The sequence below is a fragment of the Mustela lutreola genome, chromosome 6 (genome assembly GCF_030435805.1).
Source record: "Mustela lutreola isolate mMusLut2 chromosome 6, mMusLut2.pri, whole genome shotgun sequence".
NCBI classification, from domain to species: domain Eukaryota; kingdom Metazoa; phylum Chordata; class Mammalia; order Carnivora; family Mustelidae; genus Mustela; species Mustela lutreola.
The window spans coordinates 53,840,629-53,857,791 of record NC_081295.1 but is presented as its reverse complement, the minus strand read 5'-3'; the positions used below and the strand labels follow the sequence as shown (position 1 = coordinate 53,857,791).

Genomic DNA, 17,163 nt, shown 5'->3' with positions numbered 1-17,163 from the left:
TGGAGAAAAGCATTCTCAATTTAGATAACTTAGGAGTCCCAAATTACGTATTCCCAATTTTTTTTAAAAAATGAAAATACACAAGAAATCACTATGTACAAGAGCTAACAGGAAAAAAAAAAAAAACAACTAAGGATTTAAATTCTCAAGAGACATAGGATATTGGAATTGTCAAAAACACAGTATAAAGTAACCATGAATGGAAATAAATGATTAAAGAAAAAAGGAAATATAAAATAACCATGAGAACTTGAAAAAGAAGCCAACAGACTTCTAAAAATGAATCACTGAAATTAAAAATTCAGTGAATGGGAAAAAAAGGAAAAAAATTCAGTGGATGGGTTAAATAGCATATCTGGCTTATATGAAGAAATAATGGGTGTCCTGGAAAACAGACATGAAGAAATTACTCAGAATGAGCCATATGGAAAACATGAAAGTGAATATACAAAGAACAGAAGAAGGAGACACTAAAAAAAATGACTGGAATTATGAAGGGAAGAACAGAATGAACAGGGAAGAGACAATATTTGAAGAGAAAATGGCAGAGAAGCTTCCAGAATAATGAAAAATCTGAAGCCATCAGGCGTAATATACAATAAGGCACTGTAATCATGAGACAAATGATATACCAAGAAAGCTAACTTAAATAAATCTGTGTCTAGACATATCATGGTGAAACTCTGGCACACCAAAGACAAAGAAAACCCTTAAAATAGCAGCCAGAGACTTTTCACCAAATGGTGCTCCAGCAAGTGGATTAACTCAAACTGGATCACAAACTTAAATATAAAACTCTGAAACTTTTAGAAAAAAAAGTAGGAGAAAAACCCCAAGATCTAGGGCTAGACAAAACAGTTCTTATTCTTGACACCAAAAGCACAGTGTGTAAAAGAAAAAACTGATACACTAAACCTTAAAAAAATTAAAATCTTTTCCTCTGCAAAGACTCTGTAAGAGGATGAAAAGACAAGCTGCACACTGGGTGAAAACATTTGCAAACAGGGGTTGCCTGGGTGGCTCAGTGGGTTAAAGCCTCTGCCTTCGGCTCAGGTCATGGTCCCAGGGTCCTGGGATTGAGCCCCACATCAGGCTTTCTGCTCAGCAGGAAGCCTGCTTCCCCCTCTCTCTCTGCCTGCCTCTCTGCCTACTTGTGATTTCTCTCTCTGTCAAATAAATAAAATCTTTTTAAAAAACATTAGGATCTTAGAGCACTGGGAAAAAAAATTACTGTCTCCTTAGAACTGGGTATATTAAAAAATGAACTTTAAAGAGCAAGGGGGAATTAAAAGCACTTTTGATAAAAACAAAGGGTTTAGTCACCAACAGACTTGGCTGTTGCATCTCAGACCTTCTGAATGGGGAAAGAAAAGAAAAAAAAAAAACCAGTGTATTTGCAAATAACATTATTGTCCCCATAGAAGACCCCAAAAACCCTAGAGACCAATTCTAAATATAAGACTTTGGTAAAATGGCTGGATATAAGAGCAGTGATCAAAAACATTAACTTGTGTACTCACTTCAGTAGCACATATACTGGAATTGGACCAGAGATTAGCATGGACCCTGCACAAAACTGACATGAGAATTAGCAAAGTGTTCTGTATTTTCATTTTTGCAATGTTTCTGTAAATCTCAAATCATATCAAAATAAAAAGTTGAAAGATAAGTGTGACCTCATAGGTCAGGAAACAAAATCATACGTTTAAAAGATACTATTTAGGGGCATCTGGGTGGCTTGGTCAGGTCAGTGTCTGCTTTTGGTTCAGGTCATGATCTCAGGGTCCTGGGATACAGCTCCCTGCTTGGCGGGGAGCCTGCTGCTCCCACTTGTGCTCTGTCAAATAAATAAATAAGTAAAGTCTTATTAAAAAAAAAGATACTATTTATAATAGAATAGAATCTTATTCATAAAAGGTATAGAAACCAGGAGTAAATTCAACAAAAGAGCAAAAATTCCGTAAGGAAAATTTTAAAAGTTTCAAGAACAAACTAGAGCTATGCTATTTTTATGAAAAGAAGATTCAATATTATGATGATGTTTTTTTCCATGAAAGTTCCTATTGTTTTAATGCAAATGCAATTAAAATCCTAACAGAATTCTTGGAGAAACCAGGGAAGTTGATTTCAAAATCGCACACAAACAACAACAAAAAAAGGCAAAGGCATTACTAATAAAGCAGGTGGGGGAACTTGCTTAAATAAATACTTTCTAGGGGCATCGTGGTGGTTCAACCTTCAAAAGTATGCCTTCAGCTCAGGTCATGATCCTGGGGTCCTGGGATTGCTCAGGCTCCCTGCTAGGCAGGAAGCCTACTTCTCCTTCTCCCACTCCCTGCTTGTATTCCCGCTCTTGCTCTGTCAAAAAAATAAAATAATAATAATAATAATAATAATAAAATCTGTAAGAAAAAAAACAGACTTTCTATAGTCACAGAAATGTAGATGTTTGATACTGGTAGTGGGATAAACAATAAACCAATGGACTAGAGAGCCCATGAAACAAAACCCACACATATATGGAAACATATATGACAGAAGTGGAAGGGTAGATCAACAGGGAATAGATGAACCATTCACTAATGGATTTTGGACAACTGGTTGTATCCATGTTTTTTTTTTTTAGAGTGATATTTTTTCATTATATCAAACCATCTACATACACACATACAATGTAGATAAAGAGTTAAATGTGAAAAACAAAGCCTTACTATTGTATCTTAAAAATCATGAGTATTGAATTTTATCAATATCTTTTCTAAATGTATAAAATAATCACTTTCACTTTATTCTTTTAATGCATTGAATTACAATGATAGATTTATTCATGCCAAACCATTCTTTCATTTCCAAATAAAATTTTTTTTAAAAAAGCTTTACTTACAACTTTTAGAATGTAGAATATCTTTTTTTTTTTTTTTTTTTTTTTTTTTTTATTTATTACATTGAGAGAGACAAGGAGAGTGAACACAAGCAAGGGGAACAGCAGGAAGAGAGCTAGAATGTAGAATATCTTTATTAAGGATATCTTAAAATGCAAAAATCACAAAACACACAGAGAAAGGCTAATAAATTTGACATTCAACTTAAAAGTTTCTGCCTAAATATATATCCTAATTCTAATCAAACATTTAGACCTAACTTCCAGTTCATAGGAAATAGAAGAGTTAGAAGACACCATGAAGTTACCACCAAATAATTCCCCAAATCTGAAACATTCTGTGAAATATTCTGGCCTGAACTCTTCAAAAAGTCAATGTCATTTAAAAAAAAAAAAAAAAGAGGTGGGATGGATGGGTAAGAAATTCTTCTAGATTAAGAAAACAAAATGACAGCAACATGCAAGGCCTGGACCTTGAGTTTGGGTTTAAAAACAAATCAACACCTAAAAATGACATTCCTGAGGCAATCAGGGAAATTCCAGTATTGACTATGTGTTATATATTACGGGATTATTGTTACTTTTTTAAGTGATCTCTATCCCACTGTCAGGCTGCCTGATATGGAGCTGCATGCTGTAACAACGGAGCCAGCCAGGAGCCCTTATTATTAATTGTCTCAAATGCGATAATAATATTGTGATTAAACAGGATGCTTGCTTGCATTTTAGGAAATGCATGGTGAAATACTGAAAAGTGAAAGGTCATGATATTTTCAATTTACTTACAAACTGTTCAACAACAAAGAGTTATTGACTATTAAATCTGGATGGAAGGTATATGGATGTTCACTGTTTTTGTGTTTCTATATATGTATGAAGCTTTTCATATTACAAAGTTGAGGGGAAATTCGTAACTTGTGCTCTTCCAAGGGCATCAATAGGAAGGTGAAAAAATTAGCCACAAACTGAGAGAATATGTTCATAACATCTCATGGTAATAATGGATTAGTATCCACAGTCCATAAAATTCTGTAAGAAGACAGTAACTTCACATAAAATGGGCAAAAGACATGTAAAACTTTTCAGAGGGAGCCATCAGGAATTAATAAAACACATATGAAAAAAATGCTCAATCTTGTTAGCATTTAGGAAATGCAAATTTAAATACTGAGATTTCCACTTGGGCCAAAAAGAAAGTGACAGGACCAGGATTTACTTTCCCCATTTTAAACAACTAAAAACCTGTACAAAGTATATACTACATAGTTTTTCAGATACTGGACAGCAGACAGTGCAGGGCAGTGATTCTTGAGAGAAGGAAAACAAGAAAGCGACAATTGCCTGAGCTGATGTGCAGTTTCCACACTGTAGGACTATGACAGGGATGTGATTCAAAAGAGCCTGGGAGTCTCTGGGAGGGGGAGAGTTGGTGGAGCTAAGATGAAGTTTGTAGGGCAGAGTACTAGAAAAAGGAGGGAAATACAGAAGGAAGAGTTCCAGATCTGCAGAGGGTTTGCCCCAGTCTTCAGCTGAATATTCATTGGTGTATACACATGCGGAAGCCACCTAAAGGTGGAAAAGACCCACCAGGAGAGAGTAGGCAGCACAACCTAGGACCCAGTTCATATAGGACTCACAATAGTTCTCGTTCCCAATAGCCAGAGAGGAGAAATCTCTGAAGAGACTAAGTGAAAGGGAGATTATTCAGAAGGGTGTTACCTCAGTAGTGGGCCACATTAGCCTGAAAAGCTCTTCTGGTCCTACCTCATTACACTTAAAAGCAAGCTATAAAAGGATCAGACTGTTTCCAAGTAACTTAATTATGTTCCGGAGAAAGCTCAATATATTTAAAGGAACACAAAAACTCTAGTATCCAGCAATATAAAATCTAAAAATTACCAGGCATGCAAAGTAAATCACAACTTAATAATGGGTGGGGGGGGGGGGGAATTAACCAACAGAGACAGACCGGAAGTGATACAGATGACAGAATGGTCAAGTACATTAGAACAGCTATTATTAATGTACTCCAGGTGTTAAAAAAAAAAAAAAAAAAATGGAGGAAAGCATGAGCCTGTTAAGAAAAAGCACGGAGGATATAAAAAAGACCCAAATGGAACTTCTAAAATCAAAATATTGTACCTAAGGTGAAAAATACACTGGATGGGATTAACAGATCAGATACTTCAGGAGAAAAGATGAATGAACTTGAGGACACAGCCATGGAAACTATTCAATTTATGAAATAGGAGAAAAGGACTGATGGAGCATCAGTATAATGTGTGACAACCTCAGATGGCCTAACATACAAGTCGGTGGAGTCCTGGGAAAGGAGTGAGAGGAGGGGAGGGACAGAAAAAAGTAACTAAATAAATAATACCCACAGCTTTTCCAAATTTGGTGAAAACCATAAACCCGTAGGGAAACAGCCCCAGCAGAAGAAACATGAAAAAACTATACCAAGCACATTATAATCAAATTGCACAATAGCAGTGATAAAGAGAAAATGTTAAAAGCAGCTGGCAGCGGTGGGGAGAGGGTGGAAAAAAGCAGCCAGAGAAAAATAACGAGTTACATATAGAAGAACAAATATAAGAATAATATTAACCTCCTTCCTGGAAACCACAAGAAGGTACCACTAAGCATCCACTACACTGGTGAAATTTAAGATTGAAACTAAGAAGTATTCAAGATGGTATAAAACAAAGGTAACTCACATAGCGCTGGTCTGGGAATAAACTGGTTCAGCTACTGCAGAATATATTTGGCATTATCTTGTAAAGATGAAGATATCCACATCATACGAGCGAGCAATATCACTCCTGGACACAGAATGTTCACAGCAGCACTGTTTGCAACAGCAAAACCAAAAACAAACCAACAACTCCAAATGTTCATTAACAGAATGGGAGAGTTGTGGTCTATTCATATGATGCAATAAAGCAATAAAAATGAATGACTCTCTAAAGAAATACTAAGTTGAAAAAGCAAGTCACAGAAGTAAACATACATTATGCCACATATAAAATTCAAAAACATACAAAATTTAACATTTTTTAATACATACACTGTTGTAAAACTGTAACAAGCAAAAGAATGACAAATACAAAATTCAGAATAATCATCACTTGAGGAGAAAGCACAAAGAGGGTTTCTAAAATGCAGGTGATCTTCTATTTCTTAAGCTGGCTCATGGGCACACAAATATTTACTATTCTTTATACCTTATATATACATGTCTGTGAATTTTTAAGTATGAAATATTTCATTAAAAAAAAGAAGAGTGGGAAATGTGAAAGACTTTAAAAATGAAGACTACTATTTATGTATAACAATAAAATTAGTGTAAAAAAGTATACCCCCAAAAATGTTCAGTTCTTTATAGTCTTTCTGTGCCCTATACAATCAGAATCAATTGAAAGGGGCCATAACCCTAGGATGAAAAAAAAAAAAATGAGCAGAGTCTTTAAGGGCTTTGACACAAAATTTGAATATCTGAGGTTCTACATTAGACAACAGTAAATACATTAGCCACTCAGGTCTGATTCTTCATTTTTCATCTGTACTTAGATTTTTCTTTATCTTTGGATTTCTTGGGACTCCTACTTCGGTCTCTCTTTTTACTCCGTTCTCTTTCATAGGGGTCGGTTTGGTATTTGGATTTGTGACTATTACTGTAGTGGCCGTCCCTTTCTCGAGATCGGCTACGACTTCGGTTTTGAGGTCGGTCTCTCTTTTCACTCTTTTGTTTCTCCCAACAGCTTTCCTCTTCTTCATAGTGACCAAACCCCATCTCCCTATAGATATCCTGTCAAAGGAATGGAGAGAGAGTTACAAGTGAATCCATAAAATAATCATTTTGTAGGTACTGTCAATTAATAAAACTCAGAAAGTCTACCATACCAAGCAGCTGTAACAGCTCAAATTTGAACACTACCACTAATGCTGAGAACCTTCTAAATTAGCAAAAATAACTCAGAAAGACTTAATCATTTTTCTTATCAATATCATTGCTTTCTATCTACTACTTCAGCTGAACTGAAGGATCAGATCCCAAAACAAAGAACTGAAATCAGAACAAGTGTTTAGAGAAAATCACAATACCAACAATTCTGGCTGTGGCTAGTCACCTTTCTACCTCCCCCTTCTCTACTCCCCCAACTGATCAGCAATGGAATTACTAAAATTCCCATAAAAACCCTAAAAAGAAGACATTTAAATAACATGGACAGAAGATGCTTTAAACAAGTCAATCAGTCTAAAAAGAAAACACTGAATACTTTGGTCTGAGTGATTATTTTTATTTTTTTTAAAGATTTTATTTATTTATTTGACACAGAGAGATCACAAGTAGGCAGAGAGGTAGGCAGAGAGAGAGGGGGAAGCAGGCTCCCTGCTGAGCAGAGAGCCCGATGTGGGACTCGATCCCAGGACCCTGAGATCATGACCTGAGCTGAAGACAGAGGCTTAACCAACAGCCACCCAGGCGCCTGAGTGATTATTTTTAAAGTGTTTATTTTTTAACAGCTTCTCTCCAAATCTTCAATATATTTTCCTTGTTTACATTAGGCTGATATATGTGTTTTACTAAAATCATTTCTTGGGATGCCTGAGTGGCCCAGTCGGTTAAGCATCAGACTCTTGATTTTGACTCAAGTCCCGATGTCATGGGTCAGGAGACAGAGACTGGGGTCAGGCTCCACCCTCAGAGGGGAGTCTTCTTGAGAGTCTCTCCCGCTGCCCCTCCCCACTCACATGCATGTACTCTCTCTCTAATAAATAAGTCTTAAAATAAATAAATAAACAAATAAAATCCTCTATTTACATATTTCTTAAAAATGAGTTAAGAAACAATGGGCCAACAGAGTAGATACATTAAATACTTTTTTTTTTTTCTTTTTTAGAGGGGGTGAGAAAGACAGAGACAGAGAGAGGAGAGGGGTAGAGGGAGAGAATCTTAAGCAGGTGAGCCTGTTACTGTTACTAATTAAGTAACAGTAATAATTTTCCTATATGAAGAGAGCTAGTTACAACAATTCTATTTCTCTTTGTATTCTATCCCTAATTAAAATGAGTATCTCAGGGGAGCCTGTGTGGCTCAGTCTGTTGAGCATCTGACTATTGATCTCAGCTCAAGTCTTGATCTCAGGGTCGTGAGTTCAAGCCCCACCTTGGACTCCACCCTGGGCATGGAGCCCACTTTAAAAAAATAAATAAAATACAATGAGAATCTCAGCAAGTGGCTGAAATCTAAAAGAGACCAGAGCCACTGCTCTTTAAAGAGACAGTTCATAAAATTCAACTTCCTTAAAAGATTACTCTCAGAGGAAAGCAAAATCCTAAGGATTGAGTTCCCAAGGTTCCCAACTCTATCTACCACAGACATTATTACAGTAGATGTAAATGTCAAGGTTTCAAATCTAGAGTGATGAATACCCATGGTTAATGACTGGGTTTTAAGGATTCGTAACTATTCATAATTATTCCATATACTGTCTAGATACTGTACCTTACACCTGGCATGGAGACTGCAGCATGTGAAAATAGATCTAACAGGATTGTTGTAATCAGTGTTTGTGGAATACAACTTTGTAAACCATTTCATGACTTCCTGCACAATCCCAATAGTTCTTTTCACTCTATAAAGTCCCAGAGGAATGGTTTAACTCTTTAACAACTACTTTCGAGCAATATATGACAGCCCTAGATAAAAGAATTTTTTGTGCTTCCTGTAACATACACAAAGTGTAAATATCTATGTACTATTCTGTCTACTTAAGTCCTGTATTAGATGAGGTAACAAACTTCTAAAATGGAGAGACGGCTGATACAGAACTATAAAATCTTCAGTAATTATACAAATAGGCACTTAAGTGCTTTGAGTATTTAAAATACAACAGAAAGAGATAAAAGATTATAAAGTACTTAATTCTCTGAAAAACTTGATGAAAGTGAAAATCTGAAATGCACTGAAAGCTTAAAACCTCTCCTACTTGGGGTGCCTGGGTGGCTCAGTTGTTACGCGTCTGCCTTCTGCTTAGGTCATGATTCCAGCATCCTGGGATCGAGTCCCACATTGGGCTCCCTGCTCAGCAGGAAGCCTGCTCCTCTTTATCCTACTCCCTCTGCTTGTGTTCCCTTTCCCTGTCAAATAAATAAAATCTTTAAAAAAAAAAAAAAAAAAAAGCCTTTCCTACTTGGAGTATTTTTCGAAGCTACACACTTTAAAGTTTGGCAGTTCTAGGTTCAAAATGGTCTTTGTTAGTTAAGAGACGTGTCAAACAAGAAATAATCTTGAGATTAGATTTACCAGGGAAGGTTTCATAGAGAAGTTGGGACTTGAGATTAACCTCAAAGAATGAGTGGGTTTGGCTGTGGATGGGCTGCAAGAAGGCTAATGCATGGAGTGGAAGTGAAAACTGAAAAGGAAGAATCAGCACCATGTGCACGAAGGGGAAAAGGTCAGGAGGCTGGATGAAGCCATATTAGAATACACATTTAAGTGTGTGCTAGCACAGTGCTAAGTATTTCTGGAATACAATATTACCCTCATTCTAGAAAATAAGGAAAGTGAAACTCAAGAGATCTATACAGGGTGGAGAAAATTTAACTGATCAGTCACTTGACATACAAAATTGAAAGGGGATGGTAGAGAACAATGAAAAACCCCATACCTGACTGAATCAATATAATGTTAAAATTCTAGCTCTCTCGTTAAACTATAAAAGGCCACAGGCCTGTGGGGTCAAAATCTTTACATCTAAGGGAAAGGCAATGAATTAGATGAGCTGTCAGCCCTCTCCAGTGCAAACTTTAAAAAATTCTATCATTTTATACCCTTTAGTCGTAAGACAAAATGACAAAAATAGTATGTGGCTTAAAAGGAAAGAAAGAAACACCACAAAATAGCCAATTTATTTATTTTTTTAAGTGGCCAATTTAAAGCAATCACCTTAACCTATCCAATGATTTCATGTAAAGCAGTCCAAAAAAAATCTAAACTAAAAGCTATCCTTGTTCAGGTCTCTAGGACTAAATCAAAGACTTAGTTAAATCTAAATCACTAAAATAACATTAACTGATTAAAATGACAGCAAAAACAGAGTCTCCAGTTATAAGAAAATAACCACCTATGAAAGCCACAGAGGAGAACTGACTACCAGGATGCATCCTCTCCGCCAGGCAACCCACAGCCCAAAACTCACTTTCCGAAACTCCAGTAAAACCCAAACCTCAACAACATAGTAACCATCTCTGAATTAAGATATGAGGTGGAAAAATTAAACAGAGAAGTTTTCAAATTGAACAGTGAGGCTGTCACTCAATAAAAAACAAAGAACTTGAAGAAATAAGTTAAAACATTCTTAGGAAACTAGGCTCACCAAGCAAAATACCAACAAACAGGAAAACCTGAGCTACATTTGAGGATGAACTAGTACTGAAAATTCCCTTTAAAGAATTATATTTTTGAGACTGAAATCAAAAGGATAAAAACCAGAATAATAAGACAAAAAATTGGGCCCACTAAAATCTTAAATACAGATGCTATTTCATTGGGAAGAAAAAGAAAATTAGTGTACTTGTATTGTTAAATCAAAATATAAGACAAAAAAAATTTGCTTTGAGGGGAGAAATAAGTTAAGAGATTATTATTTGGAACTTAACAATTTTATAACTGCCAAATAATTTAATATTATTTTTTTTAATTCTAACAACATTCCCCCCAAAGACTACTTAATGGCTTTTACTCCATGCCAAAAAAGAAAAATATTTTCTATTGTAAAGTTTTAAGTAATCAAACAGCAGGATAAAAAAGATGTACAAAAAGAAGGGGGAAACACATACTTAAAATGCAGCCAGATTTTGGATTTTTTAGACCTCTGGTTATTTCAAATACACCAATATGTATCTCACACCTAAATTCACTGAAAATTCTATGTACAAGTACAGGATGAGAAGCCGTAGCTAAAAGCAACACGCGGCACGGTGGTTGGGGGTGATGCAGGGGGTGAGAAAAGGAATTCTAGTGGAAAACGTGTTAAATATTCATAGAAATGTGACGTAGCCACTATTTCAAAAGACTGGGGTGGTCTTAGACTAAACCAATACAGTACAAAAATTAAGAGGGAGACATGCCAGTTAGATCACACTGGAATATTACACTAGGAGACAAATTTTAGTAGGATAGCAACAGAATTTAGGGGAGAAAACTACCAGAATGTACTCCAGGTCAGAGCAATGGCTAGGAGTGCAAGTCTGGATTTACACTGTGGCTCTGCTACTCATCAGCTCTGAAAAACCGGGAAAGTCACTTAAACTCTTCAGTTTTCACCCTGTTGTAAAATGGGGAAAATCGTATCCACTTCACATTGTCAAGCACACAGATGCCACTAGCTGTCACTGAGGCATGTGCGTCTTAGTTGGGAGAACTGAGTAACAGAGGAAAGGTGTGACTTACACGCTTATGGCGGTGCATTAAAGATGGGACTCATTAAATAGCAAAAAGGCGGGGCGCCTGGGTGGCTCAGTGGGTTAAGCCTCTGCCTTCAGCCCAGGTCATGAACCCAGGGTCCTGGGATCGAGCCCCGCATGCTCTGCTCAGGAGGGAGCCTGCTTCCCCCTCTCTCTCTGCCTGCCTCTCTGCCTACTTGTGAGCTCTATCTGTCAAATAAATAAATAAAATCTTTAAAAATAATAATAATAATAATAAATAGCAAAAAGGCTGTGGAAAAAGGTCCACAGGCTAACACCAAGGAGTAGGAATACATACTATCTAGAATAGAGGAAACTAAGAATATATATAAAATACAAATCAGCTGAAATTTTTTAAAAGTGAAGAACAATCCATGAAGCACACTGGGCAGTTACCTTGGGGGGCAGAAGAAAGGGAGCAGGGCAGGGACAGAATCTAGGTTCTCTGCACATACCACTTCGTAGATTATACTTTGGAAGCATACAACAAATTTTTATAACTACAAAACACAAAAAATTATTTAAAGCAATCCCTAAATATTGAAAAGAAACAAATTAATTGAAATGAGTCCAGTGAATGGCCTTACCACAGAAACTATTCTGACTTAAAACACAGTAATTTTTAACAGTAAAATAACAGCCAGTGTAGAAAATGTGTGCACACACATACTTCTTCACTTTATCTTAACAACATACCTGTGAGGTAAGTATAATCTCAATTTCACATAAGACTGAAATCGGCGGCTGTGGCTCAGAAAGCTAGTTAGCTTGTGGAGGCCACATCAATGGCTAGTGGTGCAGAAACTTTACACCTCGCTTTTCCAGAGCCAATCCTGCATTTTGCCAACCATCCTACATCTCTCCTTCTCTGGGTCTTTGCTTGATGGGCCATTCCCCCATCTTGAATTTTCTCCCTCTCACCTCTGCCTACTAAAATCTCTTTACCCACCACGCCTAGCTCAAAAGTCCTCCCGTGGTAACACAAAAGCAAGGAGCTATCACGTAATTTGCTTTTCATTTAATGGAGAGCCAAAACACAGGCTAGAAATGACTTCTCCCTAAGAGAAAATCAGTTTTCTTTGAGGAATTATTAGTACCATGGTCTCCAAAAATGTATTGTTAGGGCACCTGGGTGGCTAAATCAGTCAACCGTCTGACTTCAACTTCTGCTCAAGTCCTATGTCAGGGTCCTGGGATTAAGCCCCCTGTCAGGCTCTGAGCTCAGTGGGGAGTCTGCTTGTCTCTTTTCCCTCCCCCTGTTGTGATGGTCCTCTCTCTCTCACACACACACACACACACACACACACACACACAAATAAGTAAATCTTTAAAAATAAAACATGTGGGGCGCCTGGGTGGCTCAGTGGGTTAAGCCTCTGCCTTTGGCTCGGGTAATGATCTCAGGGTCCTGGGATCAAGTCCTGCATCGAGCTCTCTGCTCAGCGGGGAGCCTGCTTCCTCCTCTCTCTCTGCCTGCCTCTCTGCCTACTTGTGATCTCTCTCTGTGTTAAATAAATAAATAAAATCTTTAAAAAAAAAAAAAAAAAAAGAACAAGTATTGTTCAAGAATACATTTGGGATGATCAAGTTAACTATGAGTGCTCTTTTTATTTCAGATACACAATACAGAAGGGCATAAATGTTTCACAGGTCTTAAAACTTCAAGAGCAGGGCTCCTAAGGAGCTGAGTCAGTTAAGTGTCTGCCTTTGGTTCAGGTCAGGATCCCAAGGTTCTGGGATGGAGCCCCGCATCAGGCTCCCTGCTCAGCAGTGGTGTCTGCTTCTCCCCCTGCCCCTGCTCTCACCTTCTCTTTTTCAAATAAATAAATAAAAATCTTGGGGCACCTGGGTGGTTCACTTGGTTAACCAACTGCCTTTGGCTCAGGCCATGATCTCAGGGTCCTGGGATCGAGGCCTGTATTGGGCTCCCCTGCTCTGCAGGGAACCTGCTTCTCCCTTTGCTTCTGCCTGACACTCCCCCTGCTTGTGCACTCTCTCTCTAATAAATAAGTAAAATCTTTAAAAAATACATAAATGGGGACACCTGGGTGGCTCAGTGGGTTAAAGCCTCTGCCTTCAGTTCAAGTCATGATCCCAGAATCCTGGGATCAAGCCCTGCATCAGACTCTCTGCTCAGCAGAGAGCCTGCTTCCCTTCCTCTCTCTCTGCCTGCCTCTTGGCCTACTTGTGATCTCTGTCTGCCAAATAAATAAATAAAACCTTTTTAAAAAATCTAATAAATAAATAAATAATTGAAAATAAGTATCTTTTAAAAAATAAAAATAATAAAAAATAAAGGAAAAAAACTTCAAGAGCTATAAGCACTATCCATAACACTAGGTGATAAGTTAAAATGAGCACTTTTTCAGCACCACATTTGCTTCTGATGAGAGTAAGTAAGTATCCACAGGTTCAGAAATCACTCGTTTCACAATATGGAACTGAATGATATTAAGTTACTCTGAAGACAATATTAAGTTACTCTGATATTAAGTTACTCTGAAGACATATTAAGTTACTCTGAAGACAATCTTTTACCATTTGTGATCTATATTCTTGAACACTCAAGTCCCTTACCCCAGAGAAACCATTCTATGTACTAGAGTTAGGAACATAACCACCCTGCTCAGAACTATATCCGCACCCCCTATATTATGCCACTAAGAAATAATTTACAGAGGGATGAAATATTTCTCTCTCTCCAGCTAAGGCTGGACATTACAAGTACCTGGTTGGTATTTCTGATTGGCATGTAGTCCTCATCTTCTTTTTCTTCAGAGCAGTGACGAGTTTTCTTCTTGTGTTTTTTACTTGTGTGTGAATGACTTGATTTTGAATCTTCTGCTTGCTCATCTAGCACAAGATCATATTTTGCACTGCAGCAACTAGTTAAGGACAGACATGAGAACTGACACTGATAATATAACAAAACGTAAGAATCTGGTAAACGAAGGAGGCCATGAGGCTAAAGGTAATTTTTTAAAGCAAAAAACACCTCACAAGCATAGAACTTATTTCTGAAACAAAACTACTTCATATTTTCTTTCGGGGAAAAATGGGAAGGACCCTGTCCTGAAGTAAACAATTAACAACTGGCAAGTGAGTGGGCAAAAAAAAAAAAAAACAAAAACCAGGGGGCAAAGAAACCTATATTCACAAATGAAAATTTAAGCAGCCATAAAAAATAAGGAAACCTATTTGTCAATAATGAAAAAAACTTAAACTCAGAAAATGAAGTACATGTTTCACTGGAAAAAGTTAAGATATTACAAACCCCAATGACAGAGGAGCTACAGGAGATAAAAGACATTCATGTGACCTCTCTTTTCAAGTACTAGTTAGTTCAATTCTATAGGAGAATATTTAGCAAGGCCTCACAACAGCCATATTTAAATTGAAGGAAGAATTTATAAAAGGTTAAAATAAGTTAAATAAAGGTATACATAACAATTACTTTTTATAACAGAAACTGAGAGTAACAAAAGCCTAGTAATAAAGACATTCTTAAATATACTTCAACAAGATATATTATTACAAAGAAGTTACTAGCAATGATAAATGAATGTTACAAAAACACCCAGAAAATTGACTATGAAAAATTAAATGTGGAAAAAGCTTGAAATAAAAATTGTCTATACCATATGGTAATCGTAACTTTACAAAACATAAAAGATCAAGATTTGAAAGAAACAATGAGAAAACTATCATTTGTCTAGGTAAACTGTGAGTGGATTTTTTTTTTCTTAGTTGAAGTGTAGCTGACATACAATATTGTGTTAGTTTCAGGTATACAACACAGTGACTCCACATTTATAGACGTGAGTGAATCCTGTCTTAACTTCATATAAATGTGCTATTTTTTTAAGGATTTTTTAATTTTTTATATGACAGACAGAGATCACAAGTAGGCAGAGAGGCAGGCAGAGAAGAGGGGGAAGCAGGCTCCCCACTGAGCAGAGAGCCCGATGCGGGGCTCGATCCCAGGACCCTACGACCATGACCTAAGCTGAAGGCAGAGGCTTAACCCACTCAGCCACCCAGAAGCCCACACATAAATGTGTTATAAAAGTTATGGTAATATGTTTTAATTCAGAGGCATTTTCTCTAATATACTATTATGTTTTGGAATAAGAGAAAATATAAAACTGTTGCACTCTCTGTTGAAAATAATCTCAAATTATTTGAGGAAGGCTGACAAGGGCCGGAATAGCGGTTTTCAAAAAAAAAAACAGCTTTGGAGGAAGCCCAACATGCGAGCTGTTTTAGAGGCATGTGCAACTAGAGGAATGGCGGACACGCTTCCCTCAGGACTAGCGTTGTTGGGTCTGTTTTCACAACGCCGAAGCCCTATGCCTTCCTCTGGGACGTCTCACTTCTATGTAACATGGAACAGGCTTGGCTTTTCACAAGATGACTAAAGACAGCCAGTCAGCCTGCACCATATCCTATTCCTACTTCATTATCTCTAACTTCTTTTCTCCTTTATATTACATCACACTGCTTCCAGAGTAGCTTCTGGAGCCTCTCCTTTTCAGGTACGGATCCAACAGCCCTTGCCCAGGATCTCACTTCCTGTGCTGCTGTACACATGCAGCTCCTTCTGTCCAAAATCCATTTAGTGCATCACAGCCAGCATTTTGTAATAAGGTAGAATAGAAAACAGAGAAGATGGCACCTAATAAAAATACCACGGCATTTCTGTTTCAATTATGTGTGTATGTGAATGGCTATTACCTGCTTCCTTCTCTCTCTGCCTGTCTCTCTGCCTACTTGTGATCTCTGCCTGTCAAATAAATAAAATCTTTTTCTTTAAAGATTTTATTTATTTATTTGACAGACAATGATCACAAGTACGCAGAGAGGCAAGCAGAGAGAGAGGAGGAAGCAGTCTCCCTGCCAAGCAGAGAGCCCAATGTGCGGCTTAATCCCAGGACCTGAGATCATGACCTAAGCCTAAGGCAGAGGCTTCCATCCACTGAGCCACCCAAATTTTAAATAAAATCTTTAAAAAAAAAAAAAAATCCAGTTGCTCAGTCCTTTTCACATGCTCAAAACCACATGGGGCTAGTAGCTACACTGGAGGGTGGACATATTTTCCACCACTGTAGAAAGTTCTAGTGGATAGTACTGGGCTACAGATTTATTTTCCAACATGCCTGGTTTCTTTAACTTTCAGTAATCTATCACCTTGAATTTAAAACATTTTATGACTACATATTCATTTTTTTCAACCTGGACTACTTACTTCTATGAGAGAAAGACAAAAGACATCGCCTTGTGTTCCTTTTATTTGCCCTACACATCTGCCAGCTGCAGCTATTAATGGTTAGCTTAATTTTTTTTTTTTTTTTTACAGATTTTATTTATTTATTTGACAGAGAGAGAGAGAGAGAGAGACACTAAGAGAGAACACAAGGAGGCGGAATGGTGAGAGAGGAAGAAGCAGGCTTCCCGCTGAGCAGAGACCCAGATACAGGGCTAGATCCTAGGACCCTGGGATCATGACCTGAGCCGAAGGCAGCAGCTTAACAACTGAGCCACCCAAGCACCCCAGTGGCTAGCCTAAATTTAATTTCAAAGATCTGTTAAATAAATCTCAAGTGTATTCTATCCAGACCTTTTATAATTTTAATATTTCAATCACATCCACCCTACTGTTCATCTTTTTAGACTAAATCTTTGTTCACTGTTTGGTGTGCTTACATGTGAAAGCTTCCTCCTCAGGTCAGTACAATTCAGACTTTATCCACCTCTTATGCCTTACAATGCTTTATGCATTATAGACAGTCAACACATTTTTTAAAATGAGT

The 17,163-nt window shown here is 37.3% G+C and overlaps 1 protein-coding gene and 1 pseudogene across 2 annotated transcripts in view; one reads left to right on the top strand and one right to left on the bottom strand.

Annotated features, from left to right (window-relative positions):
* The first annotated feature begins 1,512 nt into the window (after nt 1-1,512).
* On the top strand, nt 1,513-1,611 carry LOC131834977 (U6 spliceosomal RNA; annotated as a pseudogene).
* Nucleotides 1,612-2,998: 1,387 nt separating this feature from the next.
* The window catches only part of PPIL4 (peptidylprolyl isomerase like 4), a 37,748-nt gene continuing 23,583 nt past the window's right edge, over nt 2,999-17,163 (bottom strand). For both annotated transcript variants that reach the window (XM_059177283.1, XM_059177284.1), the window contains 2 exons: nt 14,082-14,229; nt 2,999-6,689 (listed from right to left, as the gene is read on the bottom strand). In XM_059177283.1, the coding sequence (XP_059033266.1) occupies nt 6,438-6,689; nt 14,082-14,229 (400 nt within the window). In that variant the 3' untranslated portion in view covers nt 2,999-6,437. The remainder of the gene's footprint in view (nt 6,690-14,081; nt 14,230-17,163) is intronic.